Below are 27,457 nucleotides of genomic sequence, written 5' to 3'. Positions count from 1 at the left end.
TGAATTATTCTGACTTCTTGCATCTTTTTCCTTTTCTTTGCACAAAAGTTAATGGCTGTTCTGTTGAATGAGAGGAGATGGTATAAAACCCCCTTTAAAGGTAGCTAGTTAGTACAGTCTGAAATTTGGAGAACAGAAAAAGCAGACAGAAAACAAAGACATCAAGGAAACATTGTGCATAAGCTGTAGCTTAAGAATTACCAATAGACTGTATTAGACATGCCCTCTCCTTTGGCTACAATAGAGGGAATAGCTCATCTGTTGTTTGTCTTAAGTGGAACAGACCACAAGAGTAAATTTGACCTCCCCATAAGACCTATGCCATCCAAATGACAGCAAGTAACCTTTTGACACTCTGTTTTTTTTTTCCTTCCAGCTTCATTTTAATCCTTCATTTCAACACTACTGCTAATGTTTCCCTTTGTCAGAAAAGGAATCTAGCATGATTGCCCCCATGCAAAGGGGACAGGGAGGTTCATGAAATATGAGTCCTTGCTGGGATAACTACCTGGGAAGGAAGGAAGGAAGGATGGAAGGGAGGGATGGAGGGATGGAGGGATGGATGGAGGGAGGGAGGGAGGGAGGGAAAAGGGAGGGAAGGAGGGAGGGAAAGGAGGGAAGGAAGGAGGGAGGGAGGAAGGGAAAGCAAGGAAAGGAGGGAGGGAGAGAGGGAAGCAGGGAGGGAGGAAAGAAATGAAGGAATAAACAAAGAAACGGAGGAAGGAAGGAAGAAAAAACAAAAAAAATTAAGATCAGAGCTCTTCTTTGTCCCTGACTTTTAGCCCAGAGCTCCAGGTCACAGATTTACATAAAAACTAGAGAGGCTCAGCACTACTCAGTGTGTGGAGTCTTGGCCAGAAATGGCTTTAAGAAGAATGGACACATGCCTAAAGAGAAAAATCTAGAAGATTGTTCAGAGGAACAGGGCTCAGCAAGCCCGTGTACAGAGTGGGGGTAAGTCAGTGAAAAGAATACGGATGAGGCAGAAACAAGACTCACTGATGGTTCTGAGCAACTGAAGGCTTCCTTGGAAGTGTCTGAGAGAGTCCAGGCTTTTCAGAAAGAGGTCTCACTATTCATCTGGAGAATGAATAGAGGTCTTAAGGGACAAGTGGAGATTTGAGAAGCTATTAGTTTTATTTTTATTATTTATTAGAGAGAATCTGTTTTTCAGGAGAAGGAAATTGGGAGCTGCCATGAGGAGATGCACTGCGGACATCAGTCTCTAACCTGCCAGAGTCTCCCACAGTCAGAATGGGAGATAGGCAAGAGCAGACTGGGCTCAAAAACTCAAGTTAATTAAGGAAGTTAATATTCACATATCATATCATGTACAGATGTTTTCTCATCAAAACAAAGGAATATTTGTCATACTGAGACCTCATATCTGGGTTCAGTCTCATCTTAAACTAACCATTCATTCATTGTGGAGATACTCACACACCATGTCCTGTGTGTGGGGCTCAGAAGACAATTTTAGGGAATTCTGTCTTTTCACCTTATTGAGACAGGGTCTTTCTTGGTTGTGCCATTCTGCATGTTTCTGGCTAGCTGATTCATAAAATACTTTGAAGGTCCCTCTACAGTCTCTGCCTCCTACCATTTCTCAGTAGGAGTCCTCATCACAACTGCATGCCACTTCACACAGCTTTTCCTTGGTCAGTGTCAAAAACAAGGTCAGCACCAAAGAAACACACAAACAAAGCAAGGCTGCTCTTTTGGTAAAGAGGGTGTAACTGGAACCCAAACTAGGCTAGTTACATACTGGAGCCAACATGGTTCCAGTATTTTATTCCTGACATGTCTTGTGACTGAATCCTGTCACATCCGTGAAGCTTGACTCTGTAGTCTGGCATGATTTGTTAATCCATGCAAAGGGCTCAGGAAATGCTCATGAAACATGAGTGCTTTCTGAGGTAACTACCTAGGAAGGAAGGAAGGAAGGGAGGGAGGAAGGAAGGAAGGAAGGAAGGAAGGAAGGAAGGAAGGAAGGAAGGAAGGAAGGAAAAAAAGAAAAGGTTCTTCACAGTCGACAAGCACTTTTACACACTAAGCAATCTAGCAGTTCTTAAACCAAATATGTAAAAGCAGAGAGGCAAGCACTTTGTTAGAGAGAGAGAAAGAGAGAGATCTTCCCAAGATGGATCAATAAAGAGACAAGGCCCTCTTCCTGAAGATTTCTAAGGGTTTGCCTAACCTTTGTACAGCTGCCATTCAATCGGCTCAGTGGCTTACTCTCCTCCTCGCAGCTGGGAAACTGGCCCTAAGTTTATCTCTGACCCCAGACACCAGGGTCAGGAAGGAGATGAATTTCAAGGCCGTGAACATTTCTGTGCAGCGTCTAGTGATACATTCTCCCCAAAGACAACAGAGAGGAGACAGGTCTCGTTAGTGTATTTCTACATATAGACACTCTTAAGATGACTGACCTCAAACCCTCAACGTCAAGTCAGCTGGGTTGTAAAATCCTTAAAGGTTAACAACTGTCTCCTAAAGCTGGTATAAGAACTCCCTGCCCCAACCCACTGATAAGTTTTCTTATACAGAAAAATAAAATGTACTATACATATATTCACAAAACAAGAAGACTTTGACTATTTCCATGTTGCGTTTTGTTTTGCATGTACTTTACGCTTATTGCAACTAGTACGTTTTCAATGCATACTGTCAAGCCCTTGAAAAAAATCAAGTACCGACTAAAAAACATATTCACATGGTTTTATGTAAAATTTATTTTAATGTCTGAAAAAACAGTACTGACAAAAATGTATAATTTTAAGCAAAAAAAAAATAGTATTTAAAAAATACATTTAGTAAGAATACAAAAATACATTAATGAAAATTTGTAAAGTATTTGAATATTATAAGTTGTATCTTTAGCATTTTTGGAAAACATTTAATTAATTGAGATCCTTTTAAATATTTCTATATTATTTCTTATGAATGTTTTAATGAATTTTAATATTTTTCCTCTTACTACCTTGTGCCATCTGTCTTGCCTAATATAAGAAAATTTTCTCAACAAATCTATTCCCTGTTTTTATGCTTTTGTTTTGATTGTGACCAATTGACTTTAAATAATATTGCTGTTTGATATTGATAATTTTTAGTTATTCATTATTATTAGAAAGCACCAATTATTCTGCACATTATTTCGAAGAAAGCATTGTTTAGGAGGTAATTAAAAGAAGTTTGTACATTTAAAAAAAAAATAAAAAATAAAATAAAATAAAATGTTATCTTTTCCGGAGGGATTCTTCTAGTAGCTGTAGAGATGGCTCACTGGTTTCTCTTCCAAAAGACCCATGTTTGGTTTCCAGCACCTACACAAGGGTTTAGAAACATCTGTAACACCAGTTCCAGGGGATCAGATGCCGTCTGGCCTCTGTGAACACCAGGCATGCATGTGCACATATATGCATACAGGCAAAGTACCTATGCGCATAAAAATAATTAATTTTTAAAAATTTATTTAAGAAATGAAATTAATTCTGGGAATCTTTAGCAGTAGTACAAGACAATAAACCACCAAGCATTTTATGAGAGCAAACGTCTAAGAGCTGCAGAAGCAAGATGGCAGCCTCTCTGTGAGGAGGGACATGGCTCTAGAGGGGCCCAGAGAAGACAGAGACACAGTGTAAGCCATGTGGATGCAGTCAACACCAAAGGCTAGCCAGGCCCCATGGTGGAGCAGGGAAGGCTACAGAGATTGCCAAGAAATTGGAAGGAGAGGTATTTGTGCTTGTGAACCCTAAGAAAGTACTACAACCATCAGGGCCCAACCTATGGTTTGAGATCAGTGAGAGCTTCCTACATTCTGCAAAGCACTAGTTACAATACCTTGGGTGACTCACTCTTGGAGCAGGGAATAACAACATTCCCTCCACCCCATCTGTTAACTCTGAGGCTTGCTAGGAGGGCACAGTGAGACCTGAGTGAGGTGAGCCATTAAGTGTTTTTGCACGTCAAACACTATCATCACTTTGTCTGAGGCCATCAGGAATCTAAGTGTTGAAAGTTGTTGAGTCACTGTGGAGTTGAGAGGGCAAAGAAATGGCAGCCTCACCCCTGGAGGGAAGGGTTCGTGTTGATGGCAACAAGTCCTTGTAATTTTTTTTATATGCCATAAAATAGAGATATCCAGAGGAGTGTCTGAGTAAGGAGACTGGTTGGCATGTTCTTCCTTCCATCTAAGTTTTCTATGGAATTTTGTTTTGTTTTGTCATTGTTCTTTGTTTGTTTTCTTTTCATAGTGGTGTGCTGGATAATTCAGGAGGGAGAATCCTTGTTCAGAAAGTTGCTGGGCAGTCTGGTTACAAAGGAAGCTACTCGAACGGGGTTCAGTCTTTATCCTTACCCAGATGGAGAGAATCCTTCATCATTTCAGGTATGTCACACCCTGAGGTCACTGCTGGATACAGGCATTCAAGGTCATACCAGGACAAAATGTGACCTTTCAGTTGCTGTTCCTTTTTGCTTAAGGTCTACTCATTTCAGAAATACATCAAGCATTCTTCTAAAAACTAGAATTATGAAGCAGATAATAATTAATTGGATATTATTACCAAGTGAAATCAGGAAATACTAAACACACCAGTTGGTCATGCTAACTGCATCTCAGCTGTCTGCATGTCCAAGCAAACTTGGAGTAAAGTGAATTACAACTAAAAAGTTGGGTTTTTGAAACACTAGTTCTTCAGGAGAGACAAATGTACCCCATGCCTAGAATATTTTCTCTTGAACTGTCTAGGATATGGATAGATGAAAGCAGAGGTTTGGAGGGACACTGAGCCTCAGCTCCATTTTAGATTATTTAAATGTTTTGTTAATTAATTAACTTACTACTTACAGTGGGTATATAAATATTTTGCTTGCATGTATGTATGTACACCTAGTACCCCAGGAGGCCAGCAGAGGATAACAGAACCACAGGAACTGGAGTTGTGGACAGTTGTGAGCCATCATGTGGCCACTGGGAACCCACCTCAGGTCTGCTCCAGCCTGCTAAGGCGTGATTCCAGGGCTTCAACTTGAATATTTTCAGGATAGATTAAATGACTAAATCTCCCTGGAATCATGATACAATAGCCTTGCCAAATGGTTATACTGCCAGTTTCTTTAATTGTTGCTGATAGCAAATTTGATTTCTTGGCTAGTATAATATACTTCTACAGAACCAAGATACATATATTTAATTAGCAAGCCAAGGGATACTTGGGTGACTTATTACTTGGTTACATTACTTCAGAAGTAATCTGCAGTTTGTACAAGTGTCTTGGGTCCAGTGGTCCTTGTCTGCATAATCTCTGTACATCCTCCCTAAGCATGTTGTCTCTGGATTCATTCAGTTCCTAACACTGTAGATGCTGTGCAAGTAGCTATTCCATTCTACTGTTCAGGCAATAATGACAAGAAAATAGTCACAGGCAAGCTCGATGCAGCTACAAATTGTTTCCAAGTGTTTTAATTGCAGATTAGTTGAACACAAACTTGGATACTACAGAAACAGAGCAAAATTAACTGCGAAATTATAATTTTCCTAATTATGTCATTCCTTCCATATTAGTGGCTACCGTCTCTTCCCCAACACCCACACACAATGTTGTTTTTAATGTTAGACTCATTCAGAGTTTTTTCTTTTAAATATAGTATGTTATTATCTACCACCGCCGACAAATCACAAATCATTAACTTTTTTATTTCATGTCTCCGGAGATTGGCCAGAGCAAGCTGTACATTGTGTCACATTGATTTGTAGCACAAGATAATGTCCTATGCTCACCTGACCCTATTGTTGCTCAAGACCCCAGTCTCCTATTTTCTCTGACTTCCCAGAAAGATTGAATTTGATGGGATTATTATAAGGAGGAACTCCCCAGCAACCATCCCATGTAAAGAGAAAGGTCTCCATATACCCTGGCTTTTCCAAACTGGCAGATTTTCTGACCTCCATTCGGCATCTCAGGCTCCAAACCTATATTTCCTCCACCCATCAAAATAGACAAAAGTAGAAACAGACCTTTTAGAGTTTTTCTCCAATTGGGTAATCTCTGAGCCCATTACATCCCACAAATGAGCTTGGTTTCTTTATCAGATCAAGGAAGGCAACAACCACAGAGTAAGTTGTACCAAAGCCTTGTAACAAATAATTTTCCTGGGCAGAGACTAAAGGACAATGGCAGTGTTTGGCTGAGCAGAGAGAAAGTGAACCTCCACATAGGAGTGTGCTGAGCAACTCCTGCCGAAGCCAGAGATTCCAAACATACAACTCAGCCTGCAATCCAGGCATTGCACTAGGACTTTAAAGAAAGACTTTATCCCTAGAAGTGAGAGACAATGAGTGCTGGGGGGGGGTTGATGTTGTCATTTGCTTTTTGTTTTTGCAATAAAATCAGCTTAATAGGTTGATTCTCTATAAATCTCAACTTCCTCTGCCTCTCATTCTACCCTGTGACATTTAACAGAAAAGGATTGTGGCCAAAGATAATAAGCATTTTGTGCTTGCACAGAAAGTAGGAGACCTCTTCCAAATAGATGTAGAGAGGGAAGTATCTGTGTAAGGGTGTAGCCAAGGACACCCTGTGATTCAGAAGTGCACCGTCAACAAACATAACTAGATTGGGTCAGAACTGTCCTCAGAAGGCTCAGGTGCCAATGTGACCTTTCTCTGGGGTCTTATTTCTAATTTGTATATGTCACTATGCTTCATTAATTAATCTACTTTGGGGATCTTGGAGCTGTCAAAGAGAGATGATGGGTGTGGTTCTGGTCTGCATCATCCTGGGACAGTGTAGGCTTGTGAGGGGTCACAGCACCCTAATAACTCGCCACTGTATTTTGATTCACATTTCACACAGCTCAGCCTATGCTCATTTGCCTTCTGAAAAGAAACACAAAGAACTACCTAATTTTAGTCATAAGAATAGTAAAATGGTGGAGGGATACCTCTGCCTCCCTCTCTGTGCACTCGGTGTGGCCCACAGCCAGGAGGCCTTCATGGGGTCCAAAAAGCCTCAACCTTTGAATGTTGAAGCAGTCCCCAACATAGGTGAAGACGTGAAAATGACCCATTCAGCTCCCAGGTGAGGTGAATGCAGTGGTGTAAGAGGCCCCGGTAAGCAGAGGGTTTGCTTAGTTTTGCCTTTGAGTGGAATACAGGTAAAGTCTGAATAAAGTTATGCATCTTTGTGGGCATATGCAGCTCCAAATACATTTTAATTTCATGCTTTATTACATCTCTGTAACTTTTTAGTTTTATTTATGTTTTCTCAATAAAAAAAGAATCTTTTTTTCTGGAAGAAAATATATCATTTTTCAACTTAAAATGATGTTTAGAAAAGAGACAATTTGCTGATGCCCGAATTAGAGTAAAATCACCTGCTCAAAACTTCCAATGACTTCCCATATAATACATAGTAAGGCTCAATATTTTACATGGCATACAAGAACATTGTCTTGAATCCCCTTACATTCTGAGATAAACTTTCCTTTCTCTACTTGTAATTCTATTCCAGACATATTTTCCCCATTTCTCTTCATTCCATTATCAGCAAAATTTTCAGAATAATTACTTTACCTCTCTTTTCTTTTTAATTGTATATATACATACATACATACACACTTATATATATACAATCTTATATATACATATACATATTCACATATATGATCATATATACATATATATACATATATATATTAGAGATATAGATAGATATAGATGATATAGATATATAGATGGAGATAGATAGTGGATAATAGCCACTCTGTGTTCTCTCCCTGAGGAAGACTTTCTGCTTATCTCCACATTTTTTAGTTGCTTTTGATTCTTTTACTTTTAGTTAGCTTTTTTGTTTTGTTTTTAATATATTTTTCTTTATTTAATTGAAAAACTTTATTTTCAAAAACAAAGATAAATGTACAATTTTCAAGCATTTTTGCATAAAAGTATATGAATACATTTTTGTCAGTACTTGATGTTTTAAAGGTTTGATAGTGTGCATTAAGATCTTACGAGTTACAATGAGCATAAAGTACCTGTAAAACAAGATGTAACCTGGAATTAGTCAAAGATTTCTTGGTGTGTAAAGATTAAACATAATGATTTTTCATTTTCTTTTCTTTTCTTTTTTCTTTTTTGGCCTTTGTTTTTTCTTGGACTTCATATAGTCTGTGAGTTGTTTCCGGGGTGTTCTGAGCTTTCTGGGGTTAGTATCAAATTATCAGTGACTGCATATTATGTCTGTGCTTTTGTGACTGGGTTATCTCACTCAGGATGATATTCTCTAGATGCATCCATATTATTAAAAATTTCATAAAGTCACTGTTTCTGATAGCTGTGTAGTCCTCCCTTGTGTAAATATACCAAATTTTTGCATCCATTCATCTACTGAAGGACATCTGGGTTCTTTCCAGCTTCTAGCTATTATAAATAGGGCTGCTATGAACATTGTGGTGCATGCATCTTTGTTTTATATTGGAGTGTCTCTGGGGTATATGCCCAGAAGTGGAATAGCTGGATCTTCAGGTAGTACTATGTCCAATTTTCTGAGGAATCATCAGACTGATTTGAGAGTGGTTGTACCAGTTTACAAGCCCACCAACAGTGGAGAAGTGTTCTTCTTTCTCCACAACCTTGCCAGCATCTGCTATCATCTGAGTTTTGGATCTTGGCCAATCTGACTGGTGTGAGGTGGAATCTCAGGGTTGTTTTGATTTGCATTTCCCTGATGGCTAAGGATGTTGAGCACTTCCTTAGATGCTTCTCAGCCATTCCATATTCCTCAATTGAGAATTTTTCTTTAGCTCTGTACCCCATTTTTTAATAGGGTTGTTTGATTCTCTCGTGTCTAGCTTCTTGAGTTCTTTGTTTACCTTGGATATTAGGCCTCTATCTGATGTGGGGCTGGTAAAGATCTTCCCCCACTCTGTTGGCTGCCATGTTGTTTTCTTGACAGTGTACTTAGCCTTACAGAAACTTTGCAATCTCATTAAGTCACATTTGTTGATATTTGACCTTAGAGCACAAGCCAATAGTATTCTATTCAAGAAATTTTCTCCTGTGCCAATGTGTTCTAAGGTTTCCATACTTTCTCTTCTAATAATTTCAGTGTGCCTGGTTTAATGTGGAGATCTTTGATCCACTTACACTTGAGCTTTACAAGGAGATAAGAAAGGGTCTATTTTCATTCTTCTTCATGCTGAGTGCCAGTTGGACCAACACCACTTGTTGAATAGGCTGTCCTTTTTCCATGGAATGTTTACAGCTCCTTTGTCAAAAATCAGGTGACCATATACGTAAGGGCTCATTTCTGGATCTTCTACTCTAATCCATTGATCCACATGCCTATCTCTGTACCAGTACCATGCAGTTTTTAGCACAATTGCCTTGTAATATAGCTGGAAGTCAGGGATAGTGATTCCTGCAGGTGTTTTCTTGTTGTTCAGGATAGATTTTAATATTCTAGGTCTTTTGTTATTCTATATGAAATTGCACATTGCTCTTTCCAAATCAATGAAGAATTGGGTTGGAATTTTGATGGGGATTGTATTGAATCTGTAGATTGCTTTTGGTGAGATGGCCATTTTTACAATGTTGATCCTTCCAATCCATGAGCATGGGAGATCTTTCCATTTTCTGAGATCTTCCTCGATTTCCTTCTCGAGAGGTTTGAAGTTCTTGTCATACAGATCCTTCACTTGCTTAGTTAGAGTCACACCAAGGTATTTCATATTGTTTACTACTATTGTGAAGGGCATCTTTTCCCTAATTTCTTTCTCCGCATGTTTGTCCTTTGAAGAGAGGAAGGCTACTGATTTGTTTGAGTTAATTTTATATCCAGCCACTTTGCTGAACTTGTTTATCAGCTGTAGGAGTTCTCTGGTGGAATTTTTGGGATCACTTAAGTACACTATCACGTTATCTGCAAACAGTGATGTTTTTACTTCTTCCTTTCCAATTTGTATCCCTTTGATTTCCTTTTGCTGTGTAATTGCTCCATCCAGGACTTCCAGTACTATGTTGAATAGGTAGTGGGAGAGTGGGCAGCCTTGTCGAGTCCCTGATTTTAATGGGATTGCTTCATGTTTCCCACTGTTAAGTTGGATGTTGGCTGATGGTTTGCTGTATATTGCTTTTATTATGTTTGGGTATGGGCCTTAGATTCCTGTTCTTTCCAAGATTTTTAAGATGAAGGGTTGTTGAATTTTGTCAAATGCTTTCTCAGCATGTAATGAGATGACCATGTGGTTTTTTTCTTTGAGTTTGTTTATATGGTGGATTGCATTGATAGATTTCCTTATATTAAACCATCCCTGCATCCCAGTGATGAAGCCTACTTGATCATGGTGAATGATCGTTTTGATGTGTTCTTGGATTTGGTTTGAAAGGATTTTGTTGAGTATTTTTGCATCAATGTTCATAAGTGAGATTGGTCTGAAGTTCTCTTTCCTTGTAGGGTCTTTGTGTGGTTTAGGAACAAGGGTTATTGTGGCCTCAAAAATGAGTTAGGTAGTGTTCAATGTAATTCTATTTTGTGAAATAGTTTGGAGAGTATTGGTATTAGGTTGTCAAATGTCTGATTAAATTCTGCACTGAATCCATCTGGACCTGGGCTTTTTTTGGTAGGGAGGCTTTTGATGACTGCTTTTATTTCTTTAGGTGTTATGGGATTCTTTAGATGGTTTACCTGGTCCTTGTTTAACTTTAGTATCTGGTATCTGTCTAGGAATTTAACCATTTGCTTCAGATTTTCCAGATTTTTTGAGTATAGGCTTTTTTAGTAGAATCTGATAATTTTTTGAATTTCCTCAGTTTCCATTATTATGTCTCCACTTTCATTTCTGATTTTGTTAATTTGGATACACTCCCTTTGCCCTATAGTTAGTCTGGCTAAGGGTTTATCAATCTTGTTAATTTTCTCAAAGAACCAGCTCTTGGTTTTGTTGATTCTTTGAATGGTTCTTTTTGTTCCTATTTTGTCTATTTCTGCCCTAAGTTTGATTTTTTCTTACTGTCTACTCTTCTTGGGTGTGTATGCTTCCTTTTGTTCTAGAGCTTTCAACTGTTCTGTCAAGTTGCTAGTGTATGCTTTCTCCAGTTTCTTTTTGGAAGCACTCAGAGCTATGACTTTTTCTCTCAGTACTGCTTTCATTGCATCCCATAGGTTTTGGGTATGTTGTGTTATCATTTTCATTAAATTCTAGAAAATTCTTAATTTCTTTCTTTATTTCTTCTTTGACCCTGCTATCATTTAATAGAGCATTCTTTAGTTTCCATGTGTATATAGGCTTCTTGTTGTCTTTGTTCTTATTAAAGACCAGTCTTAGACCATCTTGATCTGAAAGCATGCATGGGAGTATTTCAATCTTCTTATATCTATTGAGTCTTTTTTTGTGACAGATTATATGGTCAATTCTGTAGAAGGTTCTGTGAGGTGTTGAGAGAAGGTGTATTCTTTTGTTTTAGGATAATATATTCTATATATATATATATCTATTAATTTCAATTGGTTCATAACCTCTGCTAGCTTTACTGTGTCCTTGTACAGTTTCTGGTTCCATGATCTGTCCATTGGTGAGAGTGGGGTGTGAGGTGCAATGTATTTTTTGAGCTTTAGTAGAGTTTCTTTTATGAATATAGCTGCTCTTGTATTTGGAGCATATATGTTAAGGATTGAGAGTTCCTCCTGACAAATTTTCCCTGTAATGAGTAAAAAGTGTTCTTCCTTATCTTTTTTGATAACTTTTGGTTGAAAATCTACTTTATTCGATATTAGAATGGTCACTCTAGCTTGCTTCTTGGTGCTGTTTGATTGGAAGATTTTTTTTCCCAACCTTTTACTCTGAGATAGTGTCTGTCTCTGCCTCCTAGATGATTTTCCTGTTTGCAGCAAAATGCTGGGTTTGTTTCTGTATTCAGTCTGATAGCCTATATCTTTTCATTGGGGAATTGAGTCCATTTATGTTAACAGATATTAAGGAATAGTGGTTGCTGTTTCCTGCTATTTTTTCTTTTGGAGGTAGAATTGTGCCTGTGTGTCTTTCTTCTTTTGGTTTTCTTGCTTAGGCATTTTCTTGTTTTTACTAGGATGTAGTTTCCCTCCTTGTATTGGGAATATCCACCTATAATTTGTTGTAGTGCTGGGTTCGTGGTCAGATACTCTGTAAATTTAGTTTTGTCTTGGAATATCTTGGTCTCTCCATCTATGGTTATTGAAAGTTTTGCTGGGTATAGCAGCTTGGCTGACACTTCTCTTCTCTTAGGGTCTGCATGATGTCTGTCCAGGGCCTTCTAGCTTTCATAGTCTCTGTTGAGAAGTCGGTGTGATTCTGATTGGTCTGCCTTTATAGGTTACATGACCTTTTCCCCTTACTGCTTTTAGTATTCTTTCTTTGCTTTGGGCATTTGGCATTTTGACTATTATGTGTTGGGAGAAATTTCTTTTGGGTGCACTCTATTTGGAGTTCTGTAGGCTTCTTTTATGCTCATGGTCATCTCATTCTTAAGGGTAGAAAAGTTTTCATCTATGATTTTGTTAAAGATATTTACTGTTCCTCTTAGTTGATATTCTTCACCCTCTTCTATTCTTATTATCCTTAGGTTTGGACTTCTCATTGTGTCCTGGATCTCCTGGACATTTTGGGTTAGAAGCTTTTTGGTTTTTGCATCTTCTTTGACTGTTTTGTCTGTGTTTTTAATGTTGTCTTTGGCTCCCAAGATTCTCTCTTCCATCTCTTGTAGTCTGTTGGAGATGCTTGCATCTGTGACTCCTGATTTCTTTTTTAGGTTTTCTACCTCTATGTTTGTCTCTTTTAGTGTTTTCTTTATTGTTTCCATTTCCATCTTAAATTCCTTCTTCCATTCCTTCATTTCTTTAGTTCTGTTTTCCTCTACTTCTTTGATTTCTTTGAGTGTTTTTTTTGTTTCCTCTTTAAAAGCTTCAATTTTTAATGCTTTTTCCCCCTTTTTTTAAGGATCTCTATAATGATCTTGAGGTATGATTTTGGGTCTGAGTCTTCTTTTTGTGGAGTGTTTGGCATTCTGCTGTTTGCTGTGATGGGAGAGCTGGGTTCTGGTGTTGCCAGGTTGTCTTGTTTTCCCTGGGGTATGTTTTTATGCTTTTCTTGCCATCTTGTTTTCTATAATTATATGTGGTCATGTTGTCAGTGATTGGTTCTCGTCTCTCCTGTGTACCTGGCCTGTGTCCCCAAATCTCCGCTGTTCCTGGTGGCAGATGGCCAGAGTGCCTGTTCTGCATGCACAGGCCCTCCGGGTGGAAATTAAGTCCATAAGGCAGAGTTCCTGCTCCCTTGAACCAATCGGGGTGAGGGGCGCTTTCCGGGTGCTCGACCCAGTCCTCTCTGCTCCCCGGCTACTCGGAGCACTGTCTCACCAGGCCTGTGTCCCTAGATATCCTAAAAAAAAGAGTCTTGAAGATTATAGCAGCTAATTGAAAGTAACAATAAGGGCTGGGATGTAGTTCAGTGATATAGCTAGCAGTCTCCCAGCATGCACACAGCCATAAGTTTGCTTCCTGGGACCATCAATAAATAAATAAATAAATAAAACCACAGTTTTTCTTAGGCTTCCCGATATCTCACAGTCCTTGTGCCTTAGGATGACTGGCACATTCCTGGGTTGTCCTCTGTCCCCTTCATTCCATTCTCCTCATGACACCACCCCTTACCATTTTCTCCCAATACTTGGTAGTGTTGAAAGTTTAATGCTTTTATCTAAATGACAGCAAGTAATGCTACCACCATCCCACAACTAGAGCATGGGGATTGTAGCTAAGCACTGAGATATCTCCCTTGTGGGGCTAGAGAGATGAATCCAGTGGTTAAGAGCACTGATGCTCTTGCAAAGGACTGGTGTTTGGGTTCCTAGCATGCCATTAAAGGACTTGTTAATGCCTGTGACTTTAGCTCCAGATGATCCAAAACCTTCTAGCCTCTACATATACACACACACACACACACACACACACAGAGAGAGAGAGAGAGAGAGAGAGAGAGAGAGAGAGAGAGAGAGAGAGAGAGATCTTTAAAGATATTTCCTTGTGTCATAACTACATGAGACACTGCTAGTGACCCTGGGATCTTAACAGCTATGCACATACAAATAAACTTGTTGTGGGTCAAGGAGACTATCTGCATTTCACTGGCACTTTCAATGCAATTGTAAAACAAAGTCCAGTGTCAGAATTTCTTGGATGGTTTCATAGAAAATAGCCTTCCAGAGAAATTTTAGTCATCCCAGTACTAATGACTACTTACTACTCTGCCAGATCATTGATGTGTCCTTGATAGACAAGACTGCTCTCTTTCCTTGCCTTGCATCTAACATCTCTCCCCAAGTGCCCACCAATGGTTATTTTCAAGGTGGATCTATACACAACTATTCTCAAGATTTTCTGATGCCCTGGATTTCAAATGGGTCCCACAAATTTACGGAAGGGAGAGGGAGCTATCCACCCACAGACAGCCAGTCCAAGACATAAAAGAATAATAAGTATAATGTTTCCCATCCATCTACTATTATAATTAAACATTCAAAGCTTGTGGGTAAAAACCACTTAGCTTACATGTCACCTCTTCAGGAGCAAAATAAGAAACTGTGAATGTTAAGCAACTCTGAGTCATGGGGATTTTATTGCTTCCATTCTATTATTAATAAAAACACTCCACAGAAAAACCAAAATGCCCCTTGACTTTCTTATTATAATTGACAACTCCATGCAAGGGTGACAGATATTACAGAACTCAAGAGAGATAAGTCAGACAGAATTGACTTTATCACCACTGAGAAATTTGAAAACTCACCCCTTAAATAAATTTCTTTCTTTTTTTCTTTTGCAGAAAGTAAGCCCCAAAAGGGTGTAACCTACCCATCAACTCTTACATACTCATCATCCAAAACTGCAGCTGCTAAAGAAGGCAAGTGTTCATGTGTTATTTTATCTGAGTTGAGTACATAAATATACAAGGTTGCAAACTAGAAGATGATATGGAAATTAACATCTTACACAGTCAAGCTCAGCTGACCATGACGCTTGAATCAATGCCAGGAACCTGGCACACAAATCAATGCAATCAGACAGCTGTGGCTTGAGACTGGAATGTTTTTGTTGTTGTTCTCGTGATTCAATATTGTGTCTGTATCTGTGTCATTTCCATTCAGAATGACTGTGGCCTTGAATTTTATTGTATTGTTACTTTAGACAGTGATCAGACCTTATGCCTAGGTTCATTTCCTGGCAACTGAAAGAGAATAGGCTGCCTCTACTCAGCCATAAAGCAAAGGACAGAAAGGGGAGAGAATGGTGGGCTTTATCCACTAACAGCAAGCAATCAAAGCAATAAATTCAAATCAGTGCACAACACATGTCTCTGGGGCTTAGCCAAGTCAGCCTCCTCAGGAAGGCAGAGACTAAGAAATTTCTCTTCCAGAGTTTCCATACTACATCCAGAACAGTACCTCCACAATGTTCTCTTGAGAGGTGCTTTGATTTTTCACAGTTTCTTTTTCATAGAACTTGGAATTTCAGAAACATGGTGGTGAGCAAATTTGGTTCATGTTCTGCCCATGGTTGTAGGCTGGACATGGCTCTGAAATTTCAGGAGCTGGTGTTTCTTGAATATTTGCTGTTGTGAGGCACTGTGACAAGATCAGACCCAGGTCATTTTTAGTCAGCCCAAATTACCACCAATATGCCCCGTTCTAAGCCCTAAGGCACAGTTTTGCAGAAAACACAGTTCAGAGAAGTTGTGTAAATTTCTGGTGACAAACAGCAAGGAAGTAGCAAAGAGTCAAATGCACAGTGAGAGAGCAAGGTCACCACCACAAGGAAGAACCTCACAATTGCTCTCCCACCTGAGCACACTGTGAGCCTTCCACTCCCCGCCCCCCCACACACACACACTGGCTATCTGCGGAGGGACAGCTGGGAACTTTCAGGCCCAGGTAGCCTGGTGCTCTCTGGGAACAGGTCAGTTTCAGCCCAGAGACAGAGCCTAGTCACGGCCACCAGAACTCACTGCTGCCTGCAAAGAGCCGAACACTCAAAAGCAATCTCTCTCCTGAGCCCACAGACCCACAGGAGAGACAAGTTCCAGTCAGAAACAAGATCACCTACCATCACAGATAACAAGATGGCAAGAGAGAAGTACAAGAACTTAATCAATGGAAACCAAGACAACCTGGCAAAATCAGAACTCTGTTCTCCCACCACAGCAAGTAGTGGATTTCCCAGCACACCAGAAAAAGAAGATATGAATTTAAAATCATACTTTATTCAATGATGGAGGTCCTTGAGAAGCAAATGAATAACTCCCTTAATCAATTACAAGGAGAACCAGATGAACACACGTAAACAAATAGAAACTCTTAAAGAAGAAACATAAAAATCACTCAAAGAGCTATAGGAAAACACAACCAAACAGGTGAAGGAATTGAAAATGGAAATAGAAACAATAAAGAAATCACAAAAAGAGAAACCCTGGAGATAGAAAACGTAGGAAAGAAATCAGGAGTCATAGATGCAAGCATCACCAACATAATATAAGAGATGGAAGAGAGGATCTCAGGGGCAGAAGACACCATAGAAAACATTGACACAACAGTCAGAGAAAATGCAAAAATAAAAAAGCTTCTAACCCAAAACATCCATGATATTCAGGACACAATGAGAAGACCAAGCTCAAGGATAATGGGTGTAGAAGAGGTTGAATACTCTCAACTAAAAGGGCCAGTATATATCTTCAACAAAGTCATAGAGGAAAACTTCCCTAATCTTAAGAATGAGATGACTATGAACATTTAAGTATATGTTCGGATAGGTTGGACCAGAAAAGAAACTTCTTCCGACACATAATAGTCAAAACACTGAATGTTCAAAACAAAGAAAGAATACTAAAAGCAGTAAAGGAAAAAAAAAGCAAGTAACATATAAAGGCAGATGATCAGAATTACACCAGACTTCTCAACAGAGAATATGAAAAGCTAGAAGATCCTGGACAGACATCATACAGACCCTAAGAGAACACAATTGCCAACCCAGGTTACTATATCCAGCAAAACTCTCAGTTACCATAGATAGAGAATCCAAGATATTCCAGGACAAAACCAAATTTACACAATAACTGTCCACAAATTCAGCCCTACAAAGCATAATAGATGGAAAAAATCCAACACAAAGAGGGAAACTACAACCTAGAAAAAGCAAGAAAATAATCATGCAAGAAAACCAAAAGAAGAAAAGCACACACATAATTCTACCTCTAACAACAAAAGTAATAGGAAACAAAATCACTATTTCTTAATGTCTTTTAACATCAATAAACTCAATTACCCAATAAAAAGACATAGACAATCAGACTGGATACATAAACAGGATTTAACATTTTGCTGCATACAGGAAACTCATCTCAGAGACAATGACAGATACTACTTCAGAATAAAAGGCCAGAAAAAAATCTTCCAAGCAAATGGTCCCAAGAAACAAGCTGGAGTAGCCATTATCAAAAACAATAAGGAAGAACACTTCTTACTCATCACAGGAAAACATCTATGAAGATGAATTTTCAATTCTGAACATCTATGCCCCAAATACAAGGGGAGCCACATTCATAAAAGAAGCTCTACTAAAGCTCAAAGCATATATTGCACCACACACAATAATTGTGGGAAACTTCAACACCCCACTCTTATCATGGACAGATCATGGAAGCAGAAACTTAACAGAGACACAGTGAAGCTAACAGAAGTTATGAACCAAATAGATTTAGCAGACATCTGTAGGACATGTCATCCTAAAACAAAAGAATATATCTTCTTCTCAGCACCTCACAATACCTTCTCCAAAATTGACCATATAGTCAGTCACAAAACAGGCCTCAACAGATATAAGAAGATGAAAATACTCCTATGCATCCTATCAGATCACCATGGACTAAGGCTTGTCTTTAACAACAACAAAAACAATAAAAATCCCACATACACATGGAAACTTAACAATGCTCTACTCAATGATAACATGGTCAAGAAAGAAATTAAGAATTTTCTAGAATTTAATGAAAATGAAAGCACAGCATACCCAAACTTATGGGATGCAATAAAAACAGTACTAAGAGAAAAACTCATAGCTCTGAGTGCCTCCAAAAAGAAACTTGCACACCTGAAAGCTCTAGAACAAAAAGAAGCAGATATACCCAAGAAGAGTAGAGAATAGAAAATAATTAAACTCAGCAGAAATCAACCAAGTAGAAACAAGAAGAACTATACAAAGAATCAACAAAACCAGGAGCTGGTTCTTTGAAAAAATCAACAAGATCAATAAACCCTTACCCAGACAAACTAGAGGGCACAGAGAGAGTATCCAAATTAACAGTCAGAAATGAAAGTGGAGACAAAGCAACTGAAACTGAAGAAATTTAAGATATCATCTACTAGAGAAGCCTATACTTAACAAAACTGGAAAATCTGAATGAAATGGACAAATTTTTAGACAGATACTAGGTATCAAAGTTAAATCAGAATCAGATAAACCATCTAAATAGTCTCCTAACACCTTAAAAAATAGAAGCAGAAATCAAAAGCCTCCCAAGCAAAAGAAGCCCAAGACCAGATGGGTTCAGTACAGAATTCTATCAGACTATCATAGAAGACCTAATACTAATACTATCCAAACTATTTTACAAAATAGAAACAGAAGGAACACTACCCATCTCATTCTTTGAAGTCACAATCACACTCATCCCTAAACCATACAATGACCCTACAAACAAAGAGAACTTCAGACCAATTTCCATTATAAACATCTATACAAAAAATACTCAATAAAATTCTTGCAAACCAAATCCAAGAACACATCAAAATGATCATCCACCATGATCAAGTAGGCTTCATCCCAGAGATGCAGGGATGGTTCAATATACAAAAATCCATCAATGTAATCCACTATATAAACACACTCAAAGAAAAAAAGTCACATAATCATCTCACTAGATGCTGAGAAAGCATTTGACAAAATTCAACACCCCTTCAGGTTACAAGTCTTGGAATTCAAGGCACATACAGGTTGTGGTGGGGGAATAACATTTGAAATGTAAATACAAAGATTATCTAATTAGAAAAAAAAAAAAACATCAAATGCAGTGTGGCTCCAAACAGCACTCTCTTGGTCAGTCACAAACTACCTCCGATGAGCCTTCACAAGCATATGGAGGTTGACAGTCTCTCGGCTTGTCACTGCCTCAACTATACCTCAGTGACATTTTTATAACAGATGTGATCATGACATATTTATTGAGTTGCAAGCACATAGCTTTTCCCATTCCTCACAGTGGAATGATACCTTAAGAACCAGATCTGAGATAAGCCCTGTCTTCTTTGGGTGAAGACACAAGGAAGGAGTGACAAAGCTTCCTGATAGTTTCTGTTTTGTCCAAGTTTACCACCTCTGCTTTTTTAGTGATTTCTGAATTGTGTAGATAACTGGTCTCTGCTTTATGGAATCTACTTTCATCTTGTCCCCACCCTGTTCTGCCTTTCCTGGCATACCATTCCAGGAACCAGCAGTCCCTGCACTCACAACCCTGGGCTTCTTTCTCTCTGGACTGCCCTGAGGCCTGGGCTGTTTTGAAATGAGGTTACCCTCTTTCTCACTCTACCAGTAACTGTTGAGGGTCTTTGGCCAGGGATGTGCTAATGGCACTGATAACCTCAGAGATCTCAAGTGTAGAGAGAGTTGTCATAGCCAGGTAAGTCCCTCACTTCAGATGTCAAGACCCTCTCCCTTTTTACTCTGAGAGAAGAGTGCTTCTAGCCTTCTAGCACACTCCCCCTAGTGCCTCTGCAAAATCCTCTCCAAGTGTTCCAGGGTGTGCCTGTGACTGTTCTACCTCAGAACGACTGGCAGGAAATTGGTCAGCCAATTTTACCAGTTCTTTAAACTTGGAAAGACAGCAGAAAGGAAGGAAGAACACTCTCACCTTAACACCCGCACAACAGTATGGCTCCTGCCTCCGCCCTAGTTTTTCTTCTTTTTTTTCTTTTCTTCTGCTCATTGCTTGGGGATACTTGCGTCTGGTGACTGTGCAGATTAACCTGGAATGGTCACAAGCATGGAAAGCCCAGGGACAAATTTCCTGGTCTAGAAAGTAATGTTCAGGCCTTCAACCCTCAATCCAAACCTGAGAAGGGGGAAGGGCCCCACAATGTCTGGTGACCACAGCTCTAAATCCTCTTTGTGGCCAGACACCTGAACTACCAGCGCCTTAGGCAGAGAAAGGCAGTATCTTCCCTGTTTCAGATGAAGAAGCTGATCAAAGAAGAGTTTAGCAATTTGCACGAGGGTGGGATTGATCCGAACTGGTTCCTTAGAAACTGTTGAGCTGTGGCACCTAAAGCAGGTGACAGTTGTGAAGAGAGAGCAGGAAACCAGTACAGGTAGGAGATGCTGCCTTGGCTTTTGGAATCCATTTGATTTCAAAGCCCCAGTAGTAGAGACCTGTCCAAAGGTCCCCTTCTCTGCACTAGCCTTGGCCAAGCTAAAGTGTTTCCACACACCAAACCCTTGTCTATATGCCTAGGCAGCATCTTTGAAGAATCGTGGTGAGTCTCGAGGCTTTTGCCCCTCCCACTTCTATTTAAATCTATAAAGTATGCAAAAGTCACAGTGTTAAGAACACAGCTATCGCTTTTGTTCCCTGTCTCCATTCCCATATCACCTCAACCTCCTGTGGCATATCACCAGATATTATTGTCTGCTCCTCATTTCTAGACCATTCACACTTGTCAGTATCTCAAGGAGCATATTTCTTCTTCATGAGTCCATTCTCTCACATGTACTGAGTACCTTCTGTGTGTCAGACCCAAGCTAAATGAATATCTGTGGCAATATCAAAGGGGTACTTGGGGTCTCATTCTGTACTTAAATGGTTGTGCCCACACAGGATGAGTTCTTACAAATTTAAATAAAATATTCCAGTGAGAACTATAAAAGAGTGGCCTCATTGATAAGTTTAAAAAAAAACAAAAACAAAAACAACAACAACAACAAAACTCCTTTAGTGGGCAAAAGAGAAAAGAGGTAGATTCAAGGCCAACTATGACTCAGGTCTCAGCGCACTGCATAAAATGCTTACTAGGTCCTCAGACCATAAGTTAATGGGTAAATCAGGTTAGGTTGACCCCCAAAAGCATAGCCAAGGTCTTCAATGGCAAATTATCTCATGTGAACCCTGGAAAGTACCTGATTTGCCTAGCAGGGCTCACTCTGGGGACAGATTACCTGAAATGTAAGGGCTGTGTCTCCCAGGCAGTTAGCAACCATTAAGCAGGAAGCTGCTCTTTGGCTACTGCCTCCATTTTCTCCGAGGGAAATAAAAACAGCTAAGGGTTAAGTTGTATAAATGCAGGAAGAAAACAGGGAGGCACATTCCTGGTATCTCAGAAGGCTGAAGAAATCTGCTACACAGAGAATGTCAGGAAAGCACCTTCCTGCCACCCCTTGGCTGTTGGCTAAGCCTTGCCCTGGAGCAGGTAAGGCTGATTGTGAAATCACCAGTAAGTTTCACCTCCCAGGCATCTCTTACCCTGACTGTCCATATCTACCACAACACACACACACACACACACATGCTGTCACCACCTCTGACAGTAAGCTTTGGTGAGATTGTCAGGAATTCTCAAGTGACTAAGGTCCATCTTTTACTTTCTTCCCTTTTTGTGGACAGTGAGTGTGCGTTTGGAGTCAATCACCCTTGAGTTCAAACCTTGTCTCTACTTCTGTTCATCCTTGTAAGTGGGGATGCTTCTTGGCCTCTTGAAAATTCTGTCTCTTAACTTAACATAATACTATTTGTGTCCACTTCCAGGAAAGACTGTGACAATCTTCATCAAGAATGTTTACTTAAAAACTCTCCAAAGTGGAAAAATACAGTAGTGGGCAGTGAATCTTAGACCAGCTGCCCTAGTGTACAGCCCTAAGGTTCAGAACGTGGTAGTGGTGAGATGAACCAACATTCAGACCTATGGGCATCTTGGTTCTGGTGTGGTCACAACTACAAGGCACACTGCTGTTTACTATAGATTGGGGGAGGATTGCATACCGTGATGTCAGATGTCAACTCCTACCATTCATTGGATTTCTACATGTGCAATGCAGTTTGGAGGACTTTGACGCCCAGATTATGGCAACAGTCCTGCCAAGAAGGCATAGCTGTCCCCATTCATAAAAGACAGGTTCAGTTAGCTTTAGAAACAAGTCTGGCAAGGGTAGGGCTAGGATCTCAGACTGGTCTGGTGTGCAGTTTTTATATCAAAAACTCCATGGCCCATCTGAGACAGATTCTCAGGGAGAAATTATTGGTGGCTGCATTTGTAACCCCCTGAGCTCAACTCCATGGAACTGTCAGGTATAGGGAGGCCTGGGGCCCTCTGCTGCCAGGGAGAAGTAGGTACTGGGGAAACTGTTCTTGGCCATGCCCAGTTGAGCAATGCATTGAGTGAGAGTTTTCTGTGAGAGCTTTTGAAAGGAGAAAAACTTCCATATGTCTGATACCACCTGCAGAAATCATTTGGTGAGGTATTATGTTAGATTGTTCACAATGAACCCATACTGAGATATTCAGTAAGGAACTGGGAGAATTATCACTGAAACAGTAACATTCTTTTCCTCCACAATAAAGATGGTTCTAATTAGTGACAGAATGAACAAAACCGTAGACAGAGACATGACTCTTGAGTAAATCGATAAAGCATTTTGAAGCAGCTGTTTCCAGGATCAATGACTACTCTCATGATAGTTAATCTCTGGCTCTCCAGAGGTGACTGGGATACTCAGGTGCCTAGTAGGGTCTGGCCAACAGAGTAAGAAAAAGAAAATTGTGATTTTCAAACCATAATGAATTTATGATAGTTCTAGTAAAAGCTTTACTTTGATGCATTGTGGATGAATTAATGATTTGAAAGTAAAACTATACTTGCCTGATAGTTTATATCTGCTTTTAAAAATGAATACTTGGATTCTGATTCTGTCTGTTGAAATCTACAAGCAGTTCTACATGGTACCCCCTCTCTAGATGAAGCATCAAAAATGCAGGCCCTCATCTCTCTCAAGAGGTGATAAGGCCTTCTCAAATTAGCATAAGGCAGAGGCTCCCTCCTGAGAAATTAAATACTCCTCTAGGTCTTATTATGAACGACTATCATTTAAAGTAAGAAATGTCATACATCAGGCAGGCTTGGCTCTACCCCAAGATGGTGGCAAGCCGACTAAAGCCAAGAAGCCCTCCACAGCTCTTTAATGATTGTCTGGCCTAGTCTTCTGACTGACTTAAAGATTGCCAACTGTTGGCATGCAAGAGGATAAATGAAAATGGGAAACCTGCTTTCCAGCTACAAGAGCAGTTGGAACAGTTGAATTGAACCCCAATCCTGGGTTTGCTTTTTTTTTTTTTTTTCATCTGACCTGCTATTCCAAATTAGTGCTGTGATTTCACCTCTAGGAGGTGACAATATCAGGGTGTGGAAAAGAGCAAGTACCAGTTCTGGGCACCCCACTTTGTCTACAGGGCTATATCTCTGACACTCTTCTAGGATCCTGTGTCATATATAGTGTCATATGACATCACAGAGCAAATAGGATGGGAAAAAGGCATCTGTCCACCGCAGACACTATTCCCTTGGCCTGCTTTTCCACATGTCTAAAATGCATCAACTTCAAACACAAGGATTAATGAGTAGAATCAGGATGCCACAGTGAACCGAGAAAGTCCCCTCCAAAAGATACTGAAATGGGGAGGAGACCTGAGTGTCCCCTTGTATGGAGAGGAGCAAATTGCTAGTATGATTAAGGGTCTTGACATTAGATATTTTTTCTGGATTATCTGGGTAGGCCCTAACACATACATCTCCATAAAAGGAAAGTAGAAAGAAATTCCTTCACACCCTGCAAAGAGGAGATTATATTACAGTAGGATGGAGAATGCTAACTTAAAAGCAGCCAAAAACCAATCCAGATGAACTCGGCTGATGCAGAAACACATTTTATCCTCCGGCTTCCTTGAGGAACCTCGGTGTGGCTGATGCATCTAGCTTGGCCCAGTGGTCCTTATTTTCGAATCTCAAGCCCAGAACCATAAGAAAAAATGGAACCCTGTAGCTTTTAAGCCTCCACATTTAGGGTAGTGTATTACAGCAACACCAAGAGACCAGATTCCCAGTTATAGAAGGTGACATACTCCACTTGGTGCCCAATAGCTACTGGCAATAGACGACCCAGAGCTGAGGGGGCTGATCATGAGGGAGACCATTATGTCTCTTTATGGCCCTAGTCCAAGGTCTCCAATATAGTCTCCTGCATTCATGAGGTAAATCTTGGAGAGACTCTCTGAGCAACTGGAGCACTAACCAATTCAGACTTGCTTTGCAACTAGAGCCTTGGCTCAGCTCCCCACACTCCGGGAAATGACCGCCCACTCAGACTCATAGATGGCTCAGTGGTTTAAAGAGTTTGCTATTCTTGCAGAGGATCGGGTTCATTATAGGACAACTCACAACCACCCATAATGTCAGCTCCAAGGTATGGGATCTGACTCCCTCTTGAGGCCGAAACTGACACTACCCTCAAATGCATAAGCCTGCACATACACATAATTAAGAATTAAAATAAATCTTCAAATAGTCTCCCACTCATACTTATGCAAGCAGTCAAAGACAAACCCAGTGACTCAAATATAGGACATCAAAGCAGGAGGTGACTTGTTGGGGATAAGGGTTCCAGGACAAGGAAATGAGGAGAGAAAATGACAGGAAATGAAATGTCCCAAAGTCAGTATGCACACGTGTAAGGCTATAAAAGCATGATGGCCAGACACAAGCTCAGCCTTCATACTTTAGGAGAGCCTAGGCGGCTCCTGCCATTGAGTTAGTTCCATTATCCCAATAATTGGCAAGACATCTGAGGCCAGAAGTCAGCTGACTGCTCATGAACGGAGTTAGCCATAATGGGGATGCTGGAAGTACTGTGCATTCCTAGGCCAATTACAACTGAGATAGCAAAGTTATAGAAAGGGAGAGAGAAAGGAATAGATGTTAGAAAGGAAAACAAACCGTTGCTCATGGGGCCTGGCAAAGGACTCTGGCAACTAATCAGGTTCCTCTTTTTTCTATGTTGCTATGGCTTTGAACTGTAACCTAAATGTGTTGTTTAATCTTTGTTAATTGGCGTATTGCTCTGAAATTGTACAGGCTGTGTGTGTATACACACACACACACACACATACACACACACACACACACACACACACATATATATATATATATATATATATATATATATATATATATATATATATATATATATTTACCCTCCGTTGTAATTAGCACAAGTCTCTGCTAAAAGCCAGTGGTGTTCAGTGAACGTTTGACTTCTGGTCCTATAACTCGCACAGTCTGTTTTGTGGCACCAATGCAATTCTGTTTTCTTATAGGTGAGACCACAAAAGCCTATGAAAAGCCCTCCATTCCAGGGACAACCATACAACCTGTCACCCTGACACAGGCTCTAACTACCCCAGAAGCTGAGGCCACCCACAAGGCCACTTCAAAGCCATTTGCAGCATTTGTCACAGGCAGCCCCAAACCACAACCTGTGGGCTACAGGAGTCAGGAGATGGGTGAGTAGACAAGCCATGCATCACTGTGTAGCACAAAAGAGGAATGGTATATCCTTAGAGGAACGGCTGGTGGGGGTTCTGGGTATGCAGTGCCAACTCTTACTTTCCCCTTTAGTGACTCCAGAGTGTGTGAGACCTTCGCCAGGGTAAGAGACAGCAGGTTCTGTCTCCCAGGTTCAAAACACAGTTACCACTGCCATACTGGAGAAGGTCAGACAGCATGCACTTTACAAACATCACCATTTTTCCAAAAGCTCAATTGAAAAAGACTGTAGGCTTCTCACTGACCATTGTTTTGCTTTGGATTTTCTTCCCTTAAATAATAAACCACCCACACCCAGAAGTCTTTAGATGTTCAGAATAAAACCAAAAGACTCCCTTTAGGAGGTCAGATTGGCCGCATCTGCTTATCACATTCACAGGCTTCACCACCCAGAGATAAAAAGCATCTGTGACAGTTCAAATAGTTTTCTGGCAGGGGAGCCAGGAGGAGACAGGGAGGTGTGGTACTATGGCCTCGCCATTATCTTAGAAGGTTTATCTGAGTAGTTCCTGTCTGATTACCTGTTCTCCTTCTGAGAGGAAGTTCCCAGGACTTACTTTTGTCAGCCTGATCCAGTTTTCTGTCATCACTGCCCCGCAGCCTGACCCCCCTCTTCCCAGGCAGAGCCTAGGCATCTGACTACCTACCCCTTTATTTTCTACAGAAGTCACACGTTCAACACACTGGGCATTTTTCTGAGTAACTCTCACATATTAGCTTACCAGGTAGTAACAACTTCACAGAGCAGACATATATGACTTCTAACTTAAACAAATTCATTGCTATGGTGACTAAACTGAGAACGAAGGTGGTAGGGAAAGTACCTTAGGTCACACAGGTGAACAAGCAGAGCAGGAATCCCAACTCCAGCATTTGGAATCTCTGCCATCCGCAAATACATCAATACAATTGGAGCCATTGAGGACAAAGGGGCAAGATTGGAAGCTGCTGGGCTTCACCAACTTAATTTAACTTAATTTAGCAATTAATAGTAACTGTGAGGATGCACACCACGTGTGCAGTCCATAGGCCAGGTGTAGGACACACTCCATCATATTCTTACCAGTGATTCCACCGTAAACATTCTTTTTCATAGCTGCCTCATAAAAGTTGTGATCTAAAGGTCCCAAATCAGAAAATCATAAAAAAAGAAATTTGTAAAGTTTTGAAGCACATCAAACATGGTCCCCACCTCACCCTATTCTTGTTATTATTATTACACTAATATTAACACAAGTTATTAATTCTGGGGTACCGGGTAGCCAGGGCTCACGGGAGCCCCTGGAACCAGAGCTTTTTCTTTATTAAAGCCCAAGGGCTCAGTGTTTGAATCCTCCATTCTTTCAAATACACTGCGTGTCTGAATCACTAGTTGTCTCTCCCAGGGGGTGTCTTATGCAATAACACAGTGAGTGCAAGGCTTGTTTTCTTGGCAGCGTGGAAGTCTTAATGCCAATTTGGCTGAAAACCCCTCAGAAAACCTGAAGTAGTGACTCCCAACCTGGCAGATCTTTGTTACTCCTGGCTTTGGGACAGGGGCTTGGACAGCAGCCTCCCAGCCCAGTGTTCTTTGTTCATGCTCACAGAGTGCCCACTTCTCTGAGACCCACACACTGTTGGGCAAGTCCTTGGAGAGAGAAAGAGAGAGGACTCCATGCAGCAGGCACCACAGCTGGTAAGACAGGAGCCCGAGCAGATGTCCAAATGCATTTGTCCATTTAAAGGAACAGT

General features: G+C 40.3%; 1 protein-coding gene across 1 annotated transcript in view; it reads left to right on the top strand.

Moving 5' to 3' along the window:
• VIT (vitrin) overlaps positions 1 to 27,457 on the top strand; it is a 125,217-nt gene that overhangs the window by 50,138 nt on the left and 47,622 nt on the right. Inside the window, exons 5-7 of the mRNA XM_080914868.1 lie at positions 4,254 to 4,387; positions 14,860 to 14,937; positions 25,498 to 25,683. Of these exons, the coding sequence (XP_080770994.1) occupies positions 4,254 to 4,387; positions 14,860 to 14,937; positions 25,498 to 25,683 (398 nt within the window). The remainder of the gene's footprint in view (positions 1 to 4,253; positions 4,388 to 14,859; positions 14,938 to 25,497; positions 25,684 to 27,457) is intronic.

The sequence above is a fragment of the Micromys minutus genome (assembly GCF_963924665.1).
Source record: "Micromys minutus genome assembly, chromosome: 3".
In the NCBI taxonomy this organism is placed as follows: Eukaryota; Metazoa; Chordata; class Mammalia; order Rodentia; family Muridae; genus Micromys; species Micromys minutus.
The sequence above is the reverse complement of the archived record's forward strand: the minus strand, read 5'-3'. Positions and strand labels throughout refer to the sequence as shown.